Raw genomic sequence first — 22,074 nt, forward strand, 5'->3', positions numbered from 1 at the left:
TCATGGATGATGTCCAATCCCCAAACTCTCAAATGGTCACACAGGTGAATTAAAGACTTTGGAGTTGGTGGATGGATATAAAGGGAGATGAGTAAAGGGATATTCATCAATTGTTGGGTGGAGTCACATTTCTTATATTCGTCATACCAAACCCTCATCTGACTAGGGCTTTACTAGAATTTTGGGACCCTGTGAGGTTGAATTTCAAATTTGCATATTGTGACTTGACACCAACAATTGAAGAGATTAGTGGTTTCATCGACTTGCCATACAATGAGTGTGAAATGATGGTACCATATAAGCCCATCAAGGAAATTTCAAAAAAGTCTGGGGATGAAGTCTAAACCAACCTTAGTTTCCTTAGGTGGACTCATTTAGACTTTCTATACGCACGCTTTGGCCGAGATGATAGCTACTACACTTTAGGCAATGAATTTGAGTGTTTCATTAAAGAATGGAAAATTATCGCTTAGATTTCCTTACCATTGCCTTATTAGGATCCTTGATTTTTCCTAAAACGAGAGGAAGAATCGACACATGTTTGAGGTATGTGGTTCAAGACTTATCTCAAAGAGGGGGCGATCCTAGGAAAATCATACTGCCCATGATCCTGGAGGAAATAATGAGGAGTCTGTCAAGATGTGTCGACGGTAGAATGTTCTTTGATGGATGCAACTTTCTACTACAATTCGAACACTTCCACAAGCGATCCAATGTGGTAGACATTTTCCTTGGTCAAGGCAACAAGATTGATAACCATTCGATAAAATTGGTATGTTTTACCACACCTGTAGGATTTGTGGACTGACATATATTTTTGGCAAAACTTAAGAGCTGCCGAATCCAATGGAAGCTTTATTAGTTATCCACGCCTAATGACAAGGGACAAGGGGACGATCGATACTTCATTGAGCTTATTATCTTAAAGGGTGTACAACCATATGTGCCTCTTCGAGTAACTTGCCAATTTGGGTGAACTCAAGTCATACTAGTACAGTCTGGCATGAAGTAGTTTAAGTATGAGTTTGGACTAGATAAACCACAAGTAGACAACATACTTAGGTGATGAGAGCGTGTGTTGACCATTTCTATGGGTGCTCGACAGGCTCTATGCACACATGAGTATTGTGTATGGATCCTAATAGAGATTAAAGACCCATAATTAAGCGGAGAAGGATACCATGAGTTCGAGTTGCAAGAACTAAAGCTTCAACTCAAAGATTTACTCGAAAAGGGTTTCATAAGACCTAGTATTTCTCCTTTGGGCGCTCTTGGAATTGATACCTCCAAGATTTAGAATTTAGGATCCTTTCCCCCATGTTATTCCTTTTCCCTTAGTTTATTTCAGTTTTTGTTTTTCAATTATGATGTAATGTTTGAATTTTATAATAAATGAAAGTTATTTTGTTTCTTCTAATCTAAACTCCAATTGGCAAATAAGGCTTGAATTAATTATTGTTCATTACGTATGTGTCGTTTAGGCCTACCTCTGGCTCAACGAGGCTCCTTTGAATTTAGGGCGTTTATGTTAAAATGATGTGCTTGACATAGCAATTTATACAATGTTTTAACTTAGCCTTTGTTTTGCTCTTATTTTTTGTTTTACCCTTCCCCAATGGTTGATCTGTAGACCATGGTTTTACCACACGCGATCAAAGGTCTCTCTTTCTTCTCTCCATACTTAGAATCGCAAAGGAAAGATGAAACTGACTAATGATAAGGTTATGTGCAACACTATTGAAAATAAGTGTCTTTCAGATGAGTTTGTATCAAGCCTTGAGCAGAAAATAAAGAAGTTAGAAGAAGAGGTGTTGGATATGCGCGAGTGGTCCAAGTTGTTACTCCCCGCCAATCCTACTTTGGAGACAAACATGGATATGTCGCATTTCTTAAGTCAATCCACTCTCCAAAATAATACTCCAGCTCCACATCCTCCTCCAAGATACCCCACTTCTCAAAATCAACCAAGTTTCGTTCAAATGCCTCCGAAGAACACCCATTTAGAAAATCACCCGTATCCTCCTCAACATCATGTATATGCTTCTAGACCTCAATATCTTACTCCATGTCTGCAGAATCCTACTATGCAAGCTCCTCGATATGAAACACCTCTCCACCAAGTTCCTTGGCCTCAATGCGCCTTTCATACCACTTTCAATCCTTCCATATCAAATGTCTCCGTACCAAAGGCCTCCTCTACCATAATAATCAACATATCCTGGACACAATACAAAAGTCATCACTCGACCGCATATTCGCGAAAATATCTTCAAGGTTGAGAAAGCCTAACAAAATTTATACCTCTCTAACTCAGCCTTTAGGTCAACTTTATGAAAAGTTGAGGATGGTTGGACACATCACTAAACTCCAATGTGAGCTTGCTAAAGTCTATTTTTACATGTTTCCAAATAAGGCTTGCGCCATTTAAGTTCAAGTTTTTCACATTCGGAAACCCAAAGGGGCATATGGGGCGATAAGTTGGCCAAAATCTGTCATTTTCATTATTGATTAAGAATGATTTGCTCTTTGTAATTTTGAACTACATCAGACATGATTCCCATTTAAGAAGGGATACATAGGCTCTCTTATGGGGTTCGGTCTTATCATAATAAAAATTTCATTCTTCCCCTTCTAACTGTAACTGAGGCAGAATTTTTGAGAGGGCCTCAAAAATTCTATTAGAAGGACATCTCTTACAAAATGATGAAACTAGAGGAGAACTTTTAGGTCTTGAAAAATTCTCTCAAACAAGTGTTTTCTGCACAAACCAAGACTGGGCAGAATTTTGAGAGAGTCAAAAATTCTTTCAAGAGTGTATTCTCTTGCAAATCAAGACTGGGCAGAAGTTTTGAGATACTCTCATAAATTCATAGCAAGCAAGCTACAATCTAGAACAGATCAAAATAACAAAAGTTACACTAGGGTAGTAAATTTTGAGGGGACCTCAAAATTTTCGATAATCTCCGAAGGACATTGTATCAGACGTCAAAGGATCATGCTGTGTCAAATCATTGATGCAAATCAACCTCCCCTTCAAACTTACTATTTTTTTAAATACAGAAAATGCAGGTAAATATAAAAAGACAACTTCAACATCACTGAAGAATCAACATGCCACGTTTGAGCCCGACAAATGACATTCGATCCTTCCAACAAGCATATGTCCATGATACTTCATGCCCTCAATAACTATTATGCCCAAATATTACATCTACTCGGAGAATGCAATGTGCCCGTATGCATATGTCCAAATTGCATTTTGCTCGAAGATTACATGTGCCCGAATTGCATCGTGCCTGAGATTGCATGTGCCCGAAGCTGCATTGTGCCCAAGAATTGCATGTGCTCGAGAACTGCATTATTGCATATGGCCTAGACTTCATTATGCCCGAGACCATATCAAACCCTAAAACTGCATTGTACCTGCGATTGCATTGTGTTCAAGGATTGCATGTGATCGAACATATCTTCACAAAGTTACCACTGATTCAAGCCACAAAATGCTAGAATTACATAAAAACAGATGCACTTTTTGTAACATTCCAGAAAGTGTAATTGTCTAGTGAAGAGTCTATTTGGTTTTAAGAATATGTATTGGGGTATATAGGCATCCCAATGCCCAATATTAAGTAAGATTGTGCTTGTAAGAGATTATTGGCTTAAGGGTGTTAGCCAATTTCTATATATTAACAAGTAACTTAAGATATACTTTATGTTCAAATGCCCAATCCAAGCTTGTTTAGGAATTGTACCTGCAATGAAGACTCTAAGCTAAAATTTTTCATTGCTTAGATTCCACACATTAGGTACGAGGCATCCATGAGTCAATCTTGGATACCATAGCACATGATCATTTTAAATGATCATGTAGATTAAGTAATGTCCAAGGACATAGTGAGGATCCTTGGGACAAGAAGTGAAAAAGAAGTGTGCAGCAACACATGTGCTAACCGCCAAGGGACCAAACACCAATTGCAACCGAATTTGGGTAGGGCAGTTAGGGGGAAGGCGCACATCAAAAAATTGTAAGAAAAACATCGGTTCTCCTTAGGCAATTTCAAGGCGATTCTTCATTATTTTCATGCAAAGTATAAGGTGATCTTCGTATATTTAATTCTACAGTAAGGTGTGGGTTTTTTCTCTTGGATTCCTTTCCCTAGGAGGCTTTTCAAACATTTTTGAATTCAAGAAAACCGAAACTAAATTGTCGAATGTTCATCTCTCTAGTTCTCCCTATATTCGATTCTAGTAGTACGTATAATGCAGATCTCAAGCATGTTGTTGGTATGTGGTGCGAATTGATCATTATGTGTATGTTTTTATGATTTGATGATGTCGAATGAGACCTATAAGTTAGATCTGTATGATTAATACCAAATTGTGTTCGAGAAGATGAAATTATTATAAGTCGTTTATGAAATTCAGTTTACTGTTGAAAGGAATGAAGGTTTCGATTACAATTTTTGTTTTACAGTAGATATCTTTGTAAGTGTTTGGAAGGTAATGTTTCCAAGAAGAAATAAGAATTAGAATCAAAGCTAGTTAATGAATCTTCAATGCCAAATCAGCTTTATAGATTGGCCCAACTAAGCACTGAATTGTTCATATGATCTAATCAGAACAAATGTTAAAAGTTGGCTTGCTTAAAATGACGAGATTTCTATAGTATATACACGAAGTTAATTGACTTGGATAATAATAATATCATGACAAGTGTTTAGTGAAAGTTTGGTTTATGCCGATAAATTGTCTAGCAAAATTATTACCAAAAAAATGATATAGAGTTGACCAATGACTAACCATACAAATCTTATATGGACAATGTAAATTATGATGTTTCTTGTAAGGCCAAATACATGTTAAAGATTGACTTGACAAGTTATAACTCAATTAACTCATAACGTAGGGTATGTTAATGATAGGGACAAGCCCCAACATACCCCATCTAAATGAACTTGTGAACATCAAACACATTGAATAAGTCCTTACAACTTTCAATAAGAACGGTACAAGACTACCGAATAATGTTGAAAAAGATAAGGTGAGTAATGAAATAACGTAAAAGCTTATGAGTCATGAAATTGACAAAGAATGGGGTGTTAAAGGAAGTGAGACAAGTCTCTTTTTCACCTAAACAATTATGTTAAAGATACTCACATAAGAGTGTGTTAGAAATCATGAGACAAATCTCATTCATACCATAATGATAATGTACGATTAACTTCACATTAATCAAGTACAGAAAGGGATGACAAGTCATCCATTAATCTAAGTATACCTCATACTAGAAGCAAACTTACATATTTTATGAGTTAACTCTAAAAGTTGTAAAGTATAAGAATTTGAGCTAAGCACCGATAGACTAGTAATGAGCTTGTGCTAGCACATGTAAGCCTCATGAGATAAAAATACCGCAAAGGTGGATAAGGGTCTCCAAATTCTCTTAGTATTTGAAGTGTGCCGCCAGCAGAGGTTACTAGCTAGTGGATCCACCTAAGAACGCAAGGAAGTATTTGGCTTCACTTTACCCGGTGAATCACCTCTTTTCAGTGTGGGGAAGACATTGAATTTCATGTTAGCTCACATGATCTATGTCGATTAAATGCTAACGATTTCTTTAAGAAAGTAAGAAAGAAAGAAAGAAAGAAAGAAAGAAATAGGAATATGAGGGGTGTTCGGATAGGATGACCAAAGGTTAAGGTTAGACTAAGTATGATGTAAGTCATTCTTAGTCATTGGACAGAAAGATCCCAATGGAAGTCTTAAAAGACTATCCTAAGTCAATCTAGCATGTTCAAAGTGAACATGAAATCAAAGAAGACGAAAAGTAAGTTCAAAATGAACTAAGTAAGCAAAAACATAAGTATATCAAATCATCAGTGTTTGATAAAAATGAAGTTTTAATAGTTATTGGCTTATGACAATCAAGGGAGCAATACATAATGACTCATAAATTAGAGTATTAATATATGCCCCGCCATCTTTATATTATTCAAATGATAAAATGATGGGCATAGCCAATAAATATTGGCTTATAAAGACATCATGCCCAATTTAACAAGAATGGAAAGAATAACTTTTGAGTAGGGCAGTCAAATCATTTCCTTAGTCTTTTGGATTACTTACTTGATTAATGTAGGAGTAGGACTACAATAAATCATTGCACACGTAAGTAAAACATAGGATCAAAGGAGATCATTGAACTACACCACAAAAAAAAGAAAAGACTGAAAAATAAAATAAGTCTGGGAAGAGAAGCTCTCGGCCTAAGGGGGAGCAAAAATATTAATTTTTGCTCGAGTTGTTCTGAAATCATGCTCATGATTCCAAGGTCTTATGTTCATATAGAAAAGTATTTGTGTGCTATAAATTTATGAAAATATGTCATATTCATATCGTGACTCATAAATAACGAATCAGGAAAGTAAAGTGACTTTACTTTCCAAAAATGGCATGTTGCTATAGGAAGGACTTTCCTTGATCATGCATAGTCCTTATGTGTTTATGTGCATATAACCATATTTAGTACAATTGTGTACTAACCCATATACAATTACTATTTTTATAGGTGCAGGTCATTGAAGAAGATTGAAGATCAGTTGACGTTGTTTGGACCAGTACCTCCAGACTTTGGTAGGTCCTCTTGAGTTCGAGGATGCCTACGCTTTATCTTCTAGCTTTAGTAGATTAGACAGTGATGTTGTCTCTATCATTTCCTTTCAAACATTTTTTCAAGCTTTTTTATTAAGGCCGGTTTGGCAACTATTAAAGATATTATGAATTTTTCATTTCAATTGTTCAATCGGTTAATAGATGGTTGTTTATTTTGAGCCTTTAGTATATCACTCTTATGCAAAAATTATATGAAGTCTAAGTACACTTCAGTAAAGTTAAAAAGTTTTAAATTTTCTTCTAAATTTAATAGTATGATTGTGATGAAAGCTAAGAAGAGGCTTGTTTGTGACCTCTACGAGGTTATCGATGCTGGCCTCATCTAGGGTCTAGGACCCGGGTGTGACAAACTTGGTATCAGAGGATGAGGTTAAATTACCTATGAACTAAGTCTCAAAACAACCACGTAGCATAGTTTCTAGCTTATGGTTGTGAAGTGCCACAACCATGACTTAGAGACGTAGTGATGTAAAGAATCTTCCCTTCCTCTACTCTTTATCGTGCTGTGTAGAGCTTTGACATTTTGTGTCATTCGATCATCTAACTACCTTCTTGTGTGTGCATATAGAAAAATGAACACAAGAAGAAACGCAGGAAGGAAGGTTGGAGAAGCAGCTGCAGGGGGAAACCAAGCTCCTTCTCAAGCCCCTATTGTTGAAGTGAAAGTGCCTGTCAACCCAGCTTCATTGACGGATAAACAAGTGAGAGAAGCACTGGTTTGGATAGCCCAAGCCATCACTGCTGAAGCACAGGCTATTACAACCCAGACCACTAGAGAGGGTCCTCCCAGGGAGATCCCACATGACCATGGCTAGCAGACTGAGAGATTTAACAGAATGAATCCTCCAGTCTACTTCGGGTCTAGAACCAACAAGGATTCCCAGAAGTTTGTTGATGAAGTCCACAAGATTCTCTGTGCTTTGGGTGTTAATGAAGAGGAGAAGGCTGAGTTGGCTGCATACCATCTCAAGGATGTGGCTCATGTATGGTACAAGACGAGGGTAGTAAGGTTTTAGTTTCCTAGTGAGTTATAGCTGGAATGGTAAGGGCGTAGTTCAAATCCAACTAGCCAAATAGTTTCCCATCTTAAAGCCAATAAGATGATATCTAAACGGATATTTATACCACTTAGTCAGAGTCAATGACTTAAAACATGAAGTTCCTTCAATAGACTCTGTGTCCATAGTGAAAGAGTTTCAAGATGTATTTCCTGAGGATTTTCCAAGAATCCCTCCTGAACGCGAAATTGACTATGGTATTGACTTATATCCCAACACCAAACCATTTTCATTCCTCCCTATAGAATGGATCCAATTGAACTCAAAGAGTTGAAGTTGCAGTTAAAAGATCTACTTGATAAGGGCTTCTTCTAGCCGAGCATATCCCCAAGGGGTGCTTCGGTGTTGTTCGCTAAGAAAAAGATGGAACCCTTAGAATGTGTATCGATTATCGGAAACTCAACAAAGTAAATATAAAGAATAAATACCCGTTTCCCAGAATTGATAATTTATTTGAACAGCTCCAAGGTTCAAGTTTCTTTTCTAAAATAGATCTCTAGTCATGGTATCACCAGCTTAGAGTAAGATAAGAGGAAATTCCTAAGACTTCCTTCCATACTAGGTATGGTCATGACGAGTTTCTTGTCATGTCATTTGGTCTCACTAATGCACCATCCACGTTTATGGACCTTTTGAATAGGGTCTTTTTCGAATACCTTAATTGTTTTGTCATAGTATTTATAGATGACATCCTCATATACTCTAAGACTAGAGAAGAGCATGAACAACTTTTGAGAATGACATTACAAGTACTCAGATAACATCAGTTGTATGCAAAATTCAATAAATGTGAGTTTTGGTTGAGATCAGTGACCTTCCTTGTTCATGTTGTGCTCGACCAGGGTGTAGAGGTTGATCCAAAAAAGATTGAGTCACTAAAGAACTGGCTGAGACCCCTCACTCCTACAGACATCTGGAGTTTCTTGGGTTTGGTTAATTACTACCGCAGGTTTGTTGAGGGCTTTTCCGCTATTGCTGCTCCATTGAAAACTTTATTAAAGAAGAAGGCAAAGTTTGAGTGGTATGAAACTTGTGAAAAGATCTCAAAGACCGACTCACTTCAGGCCCAGTTGTTCTCACATTGTCGAGGAGTAGTGAAGGGTATGTGTTGTACTGTGATGCTTCCCGAGTAGGTTTGGGATGTGTTCTTATGCAGGATGGCAAAGTGATTGCATATGCATCAAGATAGTTGAAAATCCACGACAAGAATTACCCTACCCATGATATTGAGTTAGATATTGTGGTATTTGCGTTAAAAATTTGGAGACATTACTTATATGGTGTACATGTTAATGTATTTACTGACCATTAAAGTCTTCAATATGTTTTTACACAGAGAGAATTGAATCTTCGTTAGCAATGATGGCAAGAGCTGCTCAAGGATTATGACATGAGTGTCCACTATCACCCAGGTAAGGACAATGTAGTGGCCGATGCTTTGAGCCTATTGAGCATGGGCAGTGTGTCTCATATTGATGATGAGAAGAAGGAGCTGGTTAAAGAGGTACACCAATTGGCTAGGTTAGGTGTACGACTGGTAGATACACCAAGTGCGGGTGTTTCAGTTCATTCCAGTTCTGAATCCTCAGGTGTTGTAGATGTTAAAGATAAGCAGCATCTCGACCCAGTACTCATAGAGTTGAAAGACTTAGTGTTGAGTAAGCTGAATGAAACATTCTCCCTAGGGGGGATGGTGCGCTTAGATACCAGGGCCTATTGTGTGTTCCCAATATTGATAATCTAAGACCTAATATTATTGTAGATTCTCATGGCTCCAGGTATTCCATTTATCTAGGTTCCACCAAGATGTATCATGATCTCAAGAGGATCTATTGGTGGGGAGGTATGAAGTGAGATATTTCTAAGTTTGTGGAGGAGCTTCCCCATTGCCAACAGGTTAAGGCCGAACACCTTAAGCCTGGAGGTCTGAGCTAGTCGATTGAGATCCCAACATGGAAGTGGGAGGCTATTAATATGGACTTTGTGGTTGGTCTGCTCAGAACCAGGAAACTGCATGATTCCATTTGGGTCATTATTGACGGGATGACTAAGTCTGCTTACTTCAATCATGTGAAGTCTACTTAAAGGGACGAAGATTATGCCAAGTTGTATATTTATGAGATAGTGAGGTGGAATGGGATCCCTTTATCTATCATTTCGGATAGGGAAGCTTAGTTCACTTCTCACTTTCGGAGATATTTCTAAAAGATCTTAGCTACACAGGTGAAGCTCAATAGTGCTTTTCTTCCTAAGACGGATGAATAAGCAGAGAGTACCATTTAGACCCTTAAAGACATGCGGAGAGCATGTGTTATTGACTTCAAGGGGAGTTGATATGATCACTTGCCACTGATTGAGTTCTCTTATAATAATAGCTACCATTCCAGCATTGGGATGAGACCTTTTGAATCACTATATGGAAGGAGATTTAGGTCCACAGTTGGGTGGTTTGAGGTAGGAGAGTTTTCAATCCTTGGCCCTGAGATCATACATGAGGCTATGGAAAAGTTGAGAATGATCAGGGATAGACTGGCTACTGCTTACAATTGTCAAAAATCCTATGCTGATAATAGGTAGAGGGCTTTTGAATTCGAGTTAGGTGATCAAGTCTACTTGAAGATATCACCCATGAAAGGAGTGATGAGGTTTGGTAGAAAAGGGAAGTTGAGTCTGAGGTATATAGGTCCTTATGAGGTCTTACAACGAGTAGGGAATGTTGCCTATGAATTGAAGTTACCAAAAGATTTGGCTTCTGTTCATCCAGTGTTTCATGTTTTGATGCTTAAAAAATGTCTAAGCGATCTAGCATCCATCATACCTGTTGAGGGCTTAGGAGTCGATATAAATCTTTCTTATGAGTGGTTCCAGTTGAAACTTTAGATCGCCAAGTGAAGCAGCTGCGCAACAAGGAGGTTGCAACCATAAAGGTGTTATGGAGGAACCACCTTTTTGAGGGAGCAACATGAGAGGCCGAGGCCGACATGAGATCCCGTACCCTCACTTGTTCAGTTCTTGAGGTTATATATACTTTTCCTAAGTCTGATTTTGTTTATGAAACTCTAAATTTTAGTGCATTAGTCGGTTTTGGAATTTTTAGTCTATAACTCTATTTTATACTTGCACTATATGAGTTAATATGAGTTCATGCTTGCTTTCATGTTGCTATTTTTGTATAGCGTTGACATGATTTTTGTGTCGCATGAGTTGTGATATGCATTGAGTTGAAGTGAGATTGAGAAGGAAGTTCCTCAATCTCATATATGAATCTTCAAATAAGCTTTAAATGATGTGCATCATCTAGAGTAAGTTGTGAATCAGATATTCACAAAGAGTAAAGTTTCAAGCATATTGATGTGTTTTTCGAAAATACCATATTTGATTTAAAATGATGTGTAGTGTCATTCGGGGATGATTGTTCCTAAGAGGGGGATAATGTAACATTCTAGAAAATATACTTGTCTAGTGAAGAATCTATTAGATTCTAAGAATATGTATTGGAGTACATAGGTATCCCAATTTTCAATATTGAGTAATATTGGGCATGTTAGAGAATATTAACTTAAGGGTGTTAGCCAATTTCTATGTATTAACAAGTAACTTAAGATATACTTTGATGTTAAAATGCTCCAGTCCAAGCTTGTTTAGAAATTGTACCTGCAATGAAGATCCTAAGCTAAAAAATTTCATTTCTTAGATTCCATACATTAGGTACGAGGCATCCAAGTTTCAAGCCTAGGGACCATAGCACATGATCATTGAAAATGATCATATAGATTAAGTAGTGCCCAAGGACATAGTGAGGATCCTTGGGAAAAGAAGTGAACAAGAAGTGAAAGATAAGTGCGCAGCAACACATGTGCTAACCGCCAAGAGACCAAGTGCCAAGACCAACCGAATTTGGTTAGGGCACTTAGGGCAGACGCGCGTCGGATAAAGCCACGTGGGGCCTACCTTACTAACCATTCCTAGCCTCTAAATAACTTACCTAACTAGCTTACTAACCTAGGACTAACTAAAATAAACTAACTAGTGTTCCCAAAATCCTAAGACCTAACCGGGTGACACTAGCCGAGAAACTAATTAAAGAAACATCCTAGTACCTAACCTAGGATGGTCGAAAGGGGTTGGTTGTGGTCCTAGTGACTTAAGGGTACTTTAGTAATTACCTTAGGTCACTTAGTTAATTAAATTAGCAACTTAATTAGTTAATTAAAATCATAGTCAAACTCTAGACCCTAGCAAATTTTCAGAATTCGGCTAAGTCAAATGCTCTCGTATTTTTAGTAAATTTAGGAGGGGCATTTTGGTGATTAGCTAATTGATTTATTTAATTAAGTTAATTAATCTAAGTTGAATTATTCAATATTCAGTTCCTAAGACCTAGAATCACGTTTATCTAATAGAAACTCACGATTGAAAAAAAGTGAACAAACGAAAGAAAAACATATCGGTTCTCCTTAGGCGATTTCAAGGCGATTCTTCAAGATTTTCATGCAAAGTACAGGGTGATATTCATAGATTTAATTCTACAGTAAGGTGTGGGTTTTCTCTCTTGGATTAATTTCCCCAAGAGGCTTTTCAAACATTTTTGAACTCAAGAAAACCGAAACTAGGGTTTCCCAATGAAATTGCTGAATGTTCATCTCCCTAGTTCACCCTATTTCCGCTTCTAGTAGTACGTATAATTCAAATCTCAAACATGTTGTTGGTATTTGGTGCTAACTGATCATTATGTGTAGGTTTCTATGATTTGATGATGTTGAATGAGACCTATAGGTTAGATCCGTATTTTTAATGCCTAATTGTGTTCGAGAAGATGAAATTGTTATAAGTCGTCTATTTAATTCACTGTACTATTGAAAGGAATGAAGGTTTCAATTACTGTTTGTGTTTTACATTAGATATATTTGTAAGTGTTTGGTATGCAATGTATCCAAGAAGAAATAAGAATGAGAATCAAAGCTAGTTAATGAATCTTCAATGCCAAATAAACTTTATAGCTTGGCCAAACTAAGCACTGAATTGTTCTTATGATCTAATCAAAACAAATTTTAAAAGTTGGATTGGATAAAATGATGAGATTACTATAGTATATACATGAATTTAACTGACTTGTCTAGTAATAATATCATGACAAGTGTTTAGTGAAAGTTTGGTTTATGCCAATAAATTGGCTAGCAATATTATTACCAAAAAAAGAAATGATATAGAGTTGGCCTATGACTAAGCCATACCAATCTTATATGGCCAATGTAAATTATGATATTTCTTGTAAGGCCAAATACATGTTAAAGATTGACTTGACAAGTTATAACTCAATGAACTCATAACCTAGTGTATGCCAATGATTGGGACAAGTCCCAACACACCTTATCTAAATGAACTTGTGAATATAGTAGCACATTGAATAAGTCCTTACAAGTTTCATAAAGAATGATAGAAGACTACCAAATAATGTTGAAAAAGATAAGGTGAGTAATGAAATAACATAAAAGCATATGAGTCATGAAATTGACATAGAATGGGGTTAAAGGAAGTGAGACAAGTGTGATGTCCCGCCACAATTTCAGCAAGATTTAGCATCCGAATGGGGCAGAAGGATCTAGAGTTGAAAAGAGGTTTGCAGAGAACTATAGAACCTTCTAGATTTCTAGAGTAGACTAGAGAATTCCTTAGAATTCTCTGGAATACTTTATATCCTTTTGGAAGGGTTTGTCATATTCTACAGAGTGTAGAATTCTCTAGAATATGGACTAAAGTGTAATTACTTTAGGGACTTGTAGAAAAATATTTATTTACTCTTAGGCCTTTAGGAAGTAGTACAAATAGGAGGGCCTCTCATTTGTAACTCATCTAACAATCCAACCAAAAGTTGTAAGCAAATATTCCAAGCTTAATACAAGCCCTCTTCCAAAGTTCTTTCTAAGTCTTTCATTACATTCTCTTAGCATTCCGATTCTTAAAGGCTTACTTGAGCTTACAAGATCGTGAAAGATTCGTGAGTAAGTTGTCGAGTGCCGCACGGAGTCTTTGCAAATACTCTAAGTCCGTGACAAAGTGGTATCAGAGCCAGGTTGATCATAAGCGAATGACTAACGAATGAGACGTAAACGGCGCCAACACCACCAACGTCCGCATTGATGGAGGAAAGAAGAACCGAAAGGGGAAGAAGCATGAAAGGGGTAACGAGGAAATTCTGCCCAAGCTCACACCTAGCGAGGCGCTATTATATCACCCACCCTCGACTGTCGATGGAAGTGATGAAGAAATAGGCGAAGATGCCATAGATGTCACTGCCGGAGAAGAATAGGTTGCAAGGGTGATATACCGTGGTTTCAAGGTATAATTAATACTTTTTCCTAAGTTTAGTGTGTCCGAAAGCCTTTTTTGTGCTAATTTTGATATAAGTTTCTCTTTGTTTTGCAGGAAATCTGTCCAAAGCTGAATGCGGAGATTTTGAGCGAATAATGCAGAAGAGACCACCTACGGAGCTTATGACGGTCCGTCATGCCTGAGACGGTCCGTAGGTGGCAGCGTAGAGAAGCTGCTGATGGAAGATGGGGAAGTCTGACCAAGTGTGGGATTACGAAGCTTGTGACGGTCCGTCATGGCTATGACGGTCCGTCCTGCAGGTTCGTCGTGAAGATCAGAGAAGTGATCCAGTACCCAGATTCCAAGAGTTGAAGTATTTTGAAACGAGACCCTCGACGGACCGTTGTGCCTATGACGGTCCGTCACACTTGTCATCAAGGGGAATGAAGAAAGCAGTAGAAGAAATTGCACCAAGTATGGGACGACGGAGCCCACGACGGTCCGTCATGACCACGACGGTCCGTTTCGTGGTCCGTCGACCCAGCCGCGTTTTGGCAGATTTCCAGTAATTAGAATTCTTGTTTAATTAGGTTTTTATTTTTTTATAAATAGTTCAAAAAACCTCGTTTTTGAGGTTAGACTCTGTGAGATAAAACATCATATTATTAGACTTTGTGTTTGAGTGTTTGATTTTTAGAGATTCTTACAAGTGATTTGTGGTGATTAATCAAGCAAATTTTCGGACTTTATTCTTTCTCATTGAAGTAAGTACATGGATTCTTGTTTAACATATTTGAATATTGTGTTTATGGCTATGAGGAACTAAACTCCATAACTAGGGTTGTGGGAACCATAGGCAAATAATGAGATAAACCCTAGCTAAAATAACAATTCTGGAATAGTGTCTTGCATGTATTAATAATTCTTTCGCTTAGAAGTCTTTTTAACGGATGATCAACATTAGAACTCGCCTTAATGCTACTTGCCGGAACACGGAGGTAGATAATAGGAAAAGAATTATCAACATATATTTAGTGTATACTATCTAATAGGCGAGTATTGATTGGTACGAAGTAATAACTTAGTCAAATATTGAATACGATACTTAATATGAGGTAAACATAAGGGTTAGGAAAGCAACACATGCAGCCGGACCATGGTGCAGAGTGAGATTTTCTAGATGCCGGACCAAGGATTTAGAAATACATAACTTATCACTTTGCATGCAAGATACTAGGAAAGAATTGTTATAGTTAGAATTATCAAGTTATGAACCTGTGGGGAGCACGTAAACCTTAGTTACTTTGATTAATTGATTAAAACCCAACATTAAAAGTTGTTAAGTGTCTCTTTCAAGTTCGTTAGTTATTTTTACTCATTAGGAAATACAAACCCCCCTTTTTATGCTTTACTTTCTAAGGAAGTCATCAACCGAACAATAGTAATAACAAGCTGAAGTTAAGTCTAGACTATTTTCCTCGTGGCAACGATCCCAACCTCACTAGTTGGGTTATTTACTTGACGCGACCGCTTTAGTTCTCATTTGAGAAGTAAGTTTGAGCGTATCAAAGGGTAGAAGTGGCAAGACAAGCCGTTGAGATCTTAGGTCGGCGCATGAATGCGACTGAAAGAAAATTCAAAACCCTTGAGGACTTCACCCTTGAGGAGAATGAGAACATCCGAAAGGAGTTGGAGGGACGCCAGAGGGACGAGTTTGAGATGAAGGAGGCCATTACTTCCTTGGAGTGTCGATTTTTGGAAGCGCTTTGCACAATTGAGGAGCTGAAGGGAGAAGTAAAAGCACTCAAGGAAGGTGTGCAGGTTGGAGGATCCGCATCACCCGACCGATATAGGGAGGCCAGAGCCGAGGCTCCCAAGACACCTATATTCAAAGGCGTCTGTGACGCCCTAGAGGTGGAGAACTTTCTATGGCACTTGGAAAACTACTTCAAGTGTAGTCGGGTGAGAAGTGACGAAAACAAGATCAACACTGCCGTGTTGTATCTTTCGGAGATGGATATGCTATGGTGGAAGAGCAAGGAGGCCAAAATCGGGAAGGGGATGTGCACCACCAACACGTGGGAACAATTCCACGAGGAGTTCAAGAAATCCTTCTTCCCTAACAACGTCGTGTACGAGGTGAAACGCAAGTTCCGGGAGTTGAAACAAACGGGAAGCATTCGGGCATATGTCAAGGAGTTCACAACTCTAACACTCCAAATTCCCAACCTCACGGACGAAGACATGTTGTTCCAATTCATGGACAGACTGCATAATTGGGCCAAGACAGAGTTGGAGCGGCGCCAGGTCAAGACCATAGATGAAGCCATCACCCAGGCCGAAGCCTTGACAGATTCCAATCATGAATGGCATGACAAGGAGAAGGGCAAGGAGATGAGAAGTAGTCATGCTAATGGTGGGGGAGACCGTGGTCGAGGCAAGGAACAACAAGTACACCCCAAGCAGTATTACACACACAAACCGGACGGCAAGTGGTTTTGGGCATCAAAGCTACACAGAGAAGCGGACGCAGGCCAGCAAAGGAGATGGGTGCTACATATGCGGAGGATCACACGGCTATACCAGGTTCCCCGAGATGAAGAACCTTGGTGCCATCCTACGTGTACGGTAGGAGAAGGACGCACAAGAGCAAGGGCAGGAAGTGGGCGCGACGCAGTTGGGCATGGTTGGACTGTGAGGTGTGATAGCCAAGCAGACCGAGAAGCCAGGAGATTTCAGCACGCAGTATGTAGACATCTCCATCAATGGACGACCAGCTCCTGCCATGGTAGACTCCGGGGCAGAAGCAAACATTATGACCAAAACGGAAGCAGAGAAGCTAGGACTAAATGTTGTTCCAAGCAACACCCGTCTCAATACAGTTCACGCCCCATCGGCTCCCATGAGCAGGGTCGCCCAAGTAGTAAGCATCACGTTGGGAAAGTGGCAAGGTAAAACAAACTTTACCATCGCTCTTTTAGACATATTTGATATCATCCTCGGGCAAGAGTTCTTTCAGCGCTACCACACTATGATCGACCCCTACCTCCAACACTCATGGTCATGGAGCGGGAAGGGTCATGCATGGTACCTCTAGTTAAGGTGCCAAAGAAAGAATGACATGCCCACTTATCGTCCATGCAAATTGTGAAGGGACTAAAGAAAGGAGAAATGACATTCTTAGCCACTATTGGAAGTTCAGAAGAAGACCATGGTGCTATAGAGTCCTCGCCACCGATCATAGAGACTGTCCTTAGAGAGAACAAGGACGTGATGACAGATGAGCTGCCAAAGACTCTATTCCAAGACACGAGGTAGATAACATGATAGAGTTGGAGGTCGGAGCCAAGCCACCTGCACATGCACCTTATCGCATGGCTCTACCCGAGTTAGAGGAGCTAAGGAAGCAGTTGAAGGAGCTCCTCAAGGCCGGTCACATCCGTCCATTCAAGGCACCTTATGGCGCACCAGTGCTGTTCAAGAAGAACAAAGATGGGTGGTTACGCTTATGCATCGACTACTGGGCACTCAATAAGGTCACGATCAAGAACAAGTATCCGATCCTGCTGATTGCAGACTTATTTGATCGTCTTGGACAGGACAAGTACTTCACCAAGATGGATCTCCAGAAAGGCTACTATCAGATGGGCATCGCAGAGGGAGGTGAGCCAAAGACAGCGTGCGTGACTAGATACGGAGCATATGAGTGGTTGGTAATGCCTTTTGGCTTAACCAATGCACCCGCCACCTTTTGCACGCTGATGAATGATATCCTTCATCCTTACTTGGACCAGTTCGTAGTGGTGTACTTAGATGACAAAGTCATCTATAGTAATACCATGGAGGAACACGTGGAACACTTGAGGAAGGTCTTCAAAATTTTATGAGAGAACCAACTCTACGTCAAGCGGGAAAAGTGTGAGTTCGCTCAGGCAAAGGTGCACCTCTTAGGCCATATTATCAGCCAAGGTGAACTCCGGATGGAGGAGGCAAAGATTAGGGCGATCCAAGAGTGGGAGGTTCATTAGTGGTTACTCCGCTAAAGCCTCCTCACTGATCGAGCTATTGAAGAAGAATAAGCCGTGGGTATGGAGCAAGGAATGCTAGGGAGCATTCAAAGGTCTCAAGGCTGCGGTAACAGAAGAACCAGTATTGATGCTGCCCGACTTCTCAAAGACCTTCGAAATTCATACGGATGCCTCTGATTTTGCCATTTGGGAAGTCTTAATGTAGGAGAGACACCCAATAGCATTTGAAATCCGCAAAATGAATGAAGTTGAACTACGGTACACGGTGCAAGAAAAGGAGATGACGGCCATCGTGCATTGTCTACGCACATGGAGACATTACCTATTAGGCTCAAAATTCATGGTGAAGACCGACAATGATGCATCTAGCTACTTTCAGTCTCAGAAGAAGATCACCCCAAATCAAGCTAGATGGCAAGATTTCCTAGAGGAATTCGACTACGTCTTGGTGTACAAGCCGGGAAAAGGCAATTCGTGGTCGATGCATTAAGAAGGAAGGTTGTGCTCGCTGCCATCACTACCACTCATTGTGACATTTAGGACGCAATCAAGGATGGCATGCAACACAATCCAGAAGCCAAGAAGCTGATGGAGTTGGCTGCCCAAGGCAAAACCAGGCGCTTTTGGGTAGAAAATGGCTTCTTGCTTACCACCGGACGGAGGTTTTATATATCCAAGTTCAATCTATTAGGCGACATATCATAAAAGAAAGCCACGACACGCCGTGGGACGGTCATCCAGGGAAGCAAAGAATGAGGGCGTTGATCGAGGCTCTTTACTTCTGGCCACGTATGCGGAATGACATTAAGTGTTATGTGCATACTTTTTTTGTGTGCCAACAGGACAAGGTGGAGCAGAGGCAACCAGGAGGATTACTAGAGCCACTACCCATAGCGGAATGCCCATGGGAGAGCGTAACCATGGACTTCATCACTTCCTTGCCGAAATTTGACGGTTTTGGCACGATCATGGTTGTGGTAGACAGATTTTCAAAATATGCCACATTCATGCATGCCAGAGCCGCGTGCACAGCAAAGGAAGCTGCTCAATTATTCTACAAGAATGTAGCGAATTATTGGGGGCTGCCGAGACATATCATCAGCGACCGGGACCCTCATTTCATTGGGAACTTTTGGAATGAGCTCTTTGAAATTCTTGGGACGAAACTTCACTTTTCCACAAGTTTCCACCAGCAAACTGACGGCCAGACTAAACGCGTCAACGCCCTGTTAGAGTTCTATCTAACGCACTATGTCAGTGTGCACTAAAAGGAATGGGCAAGACTCCTAGATATGTCGCAATTTTCTTATAATTTGCAGAGGAGTGAATCCACAGGGTGCACACCATTCGAGTTGGCGACATGCCAATAACCCCAAACTCCGCATTCGTTTCCAACTATTTTTGAGGGGAAGAGTTTGGGTGCTTACCATCTTTCCAAGGGATGGGAAGAGAAACTTGACACTGCCAAGTCCTACTTGGACAAGGCAGCTAAGAAGATTAATGAAAGTTTGCTAACCACAAAAGTCATCCCACGAACTACAAAGAAGGCGACATGGTCTTGGTAAAATTCAATCCGAGGCAGTTTAAAGCACTAAGAGGCATCCATCACAACTTAGTGCGTAAATATGAGGGTCCGTTCAAGATCGTTGCCAAGGTGGGCAAAACTTCATACAAGTTGGAGTTACCTCCACACTTAAATATCCATCCGCTCTTTCATGCGAGCGTCCTCAAGCCGTATCATGAAGATAAGGACGATCCCAGCCGGAACCAATCGCAACGTGCCTCTATCACTGTCACTGCCTCACAAGACCGAGAAATCAAAGCCATCATAGATTACCAAGCCAAACGGAAGCGAGGTCAACAAGCCAGCGCCATGTTTCTCTTACATTGGAAAGGACAAGATCCAGAAGAAGCCACATGGGATAAATACGAAGACTTGTGGCAATACAAGGACAAAGTCTAGGAGTTCTTGCAGCGATGCATCGCGTTCGCCGCATCATTAGGTGGGGGAGAGTGTGACGTCCCTCCACCATTCCAGCCAGGTTTAGCATCCAAATGGGGCAGAAGGATCTAGAGTTGAAAAGAGGTTTGCAGAGAACTCTAGAACCTTATAGATTTCTCGAGAAGACTAGAGAATTCCTTAGAATTCTCCAGAATACTTTAGATCCTTTTGGAAGGGTTTGGCATATTCTAGAGAGTTTAGAATTCTCTAGAATATGGATTAAAGTGTAATTACTTTAGGGACTTGTAGAATAATATTTATATACTGTTAGACCCTTAGGAAAAGTATAAATAGAAGGGCCTCTCATTTGTAACTCATCCAACAATCCAACCAAAAGTTGTAAGCAAATCTTCCAAGCTTAATACAAGCCCTCTTCCAAAGTTCTTTCTATGTCTTTCTTTACATTGTCTTAGCGTTCCGAGTCTTAAAGGCTTACTTGAGCTTACAAGATCATGAAATATTCTTGAGTAAGTTATCGAGTGCCGCACGGATTCTTAGAAAATACTCTAAGTCCGTGAAACAAGTCTCACTTTGACCTAAACAATAACGTTAAATATACTAACATAAGAGTATGTTAGAAATCGTGAGACAAGTCTCATTCACACCATAATGATAATGTATGATTAACTTCACATTAATCAAGTATAGAAAGGGATGACAAGTCATCCATTGAGCTAAGTATACCTCATACTAGAAGCAAACTTCCATATTGTATGAGTTAACTCTAAAAGTTGTAAAGTATAACAATTTGAGATAAGCACCGATAGACTAGTAATGAGCTTGTGCAAGCACATGTAAGCCTCATGAGATGAAACTACCGTCAAGGTGGATAAGGGTGTCCAAATTCTCCAAGTCTTTGAGCTATGTCGCCGACATAGGTTACTAGCTAGTGGATCCACCTAAGAAAGCTAGGAAGTATTCAATTTCACTTTGGCCGGTGAACCACCTCTTTTCAGTGTAGGGAAGACACTAGATTTCATGTTAGCTCACATGATCTATGTCGGTTAAATGCTAACGATTTTTTAAGAAAGTAAGTAAGTAAGTAAGTAAGACTGAAAGAACTAGGAAGATGAAGGGTGTTCTGATAGGATGACCAAAGGGTGAGGTTAGACTAAGTAATGATGTAAGTCATTCTTAGTCATTGCACAGAAAGATCCCAATGGAAGTCTTAAAATAATATCCTAAGTAAACCTAGCATGTTCAAAGTGAACATGAAATCAATGAAGAATAAAAGTAAGTTCAAAGTTAACTAAGTAAGCAAAAGCATAAGTATATAAAAAATCATCAGTGTTTGATAAGAATGAAGTTTTAATAGTTATTGACTTATGCCAATAAAGGGAGCAAAACATAATGACTCATAAATTAAAGTATGAATAAATTACTCATAAATAGAAGTATGAATATATGCCCCAGCATATTTATATTATGCGAATGATCAAATAATGGGTATAGCCAATAAAGATAACAAGAATGAAAAGAATAACTTGTGAGTAGGGTAGTCAAATCATTTCCTTGGTCTTTTGGATTACTTACTTGATTCATTGTAGGAATGGGACTACAATGAATCATTGCACTCGTAAATAAAACATAGGATAAAAGGAGATCATTTAACTACACAATAAAAAGAAGAAAAGACTGAAAAATAGACCAAGTCTGGGGAGAGGAGCTCTCGGCCTAATGGGGAGCAAAAATATTAATTTTTGCTCGAGTTGTTCTGAAATTATGCTCATGATTCCAAGGTCTTATGTTCATATAGAAACTGAGTTGTGTGTTCATGAAAATATGTCATATTCATAGCATGACTCATAAATAACGAATCAGGAAAGTAAAGTGACTCTGGTTTCCGAAAATGGCATGTTGCTATAGGAAGAGCTTTCCTTGATCATGCATAGTCCTTATGTGTTTATGTGCATACACCCATACTTAGTACAATTGTGTACTAACCCATATACAAGTATTATTTTTATAGGTGCAGGTCATTGAAGAAGATTGAAGATCAGTT

At 39.3% G+C, this 22,074-nt stretch overlaps 1 protein-coding gene across 1 annotated transcript; it reads left to right on the forward strand.

Moving 5' to 3' along the window:
- The first annotated feature begins 7,508 nt into the window (after positions 1 to 7,508).
- Positions 7,509 to 10,307, forward strand: LOC101247607 (uncharacterized). The gene is made up of 5 exons (XM_004237231.1): positions 7,509 to 7,655; positions 8,573 to 8,831; positions 9,143 to 9,388; positions 9,493 to 9,508; positions 10,106 to 10,307. The coding sequence occupies exons 1-5, from the start codon at positions 7,509 to 7,511 to the stop codon at positions 10,305 to 10,307; spliced, it is 870 nt and encodes a 289-aa protein (XP_004237279.1).
- The last annotated feature ends 11,767 nt before the right edge of the window (positions 10,308 to 22,074 follow it).

Source organism: Solanum lycopersicum, chromosome 4 (genome assembly GCF_036512215.1).
Source record: "Solanum lycopersicum chromosome 4, SLM_r2.1".
NCBI lineage: Eukaryota > Viridiplantae > Streptophyta > Magnoliopsida > Solanales > Solanaceae > Solanum > Solanum lycopersicum.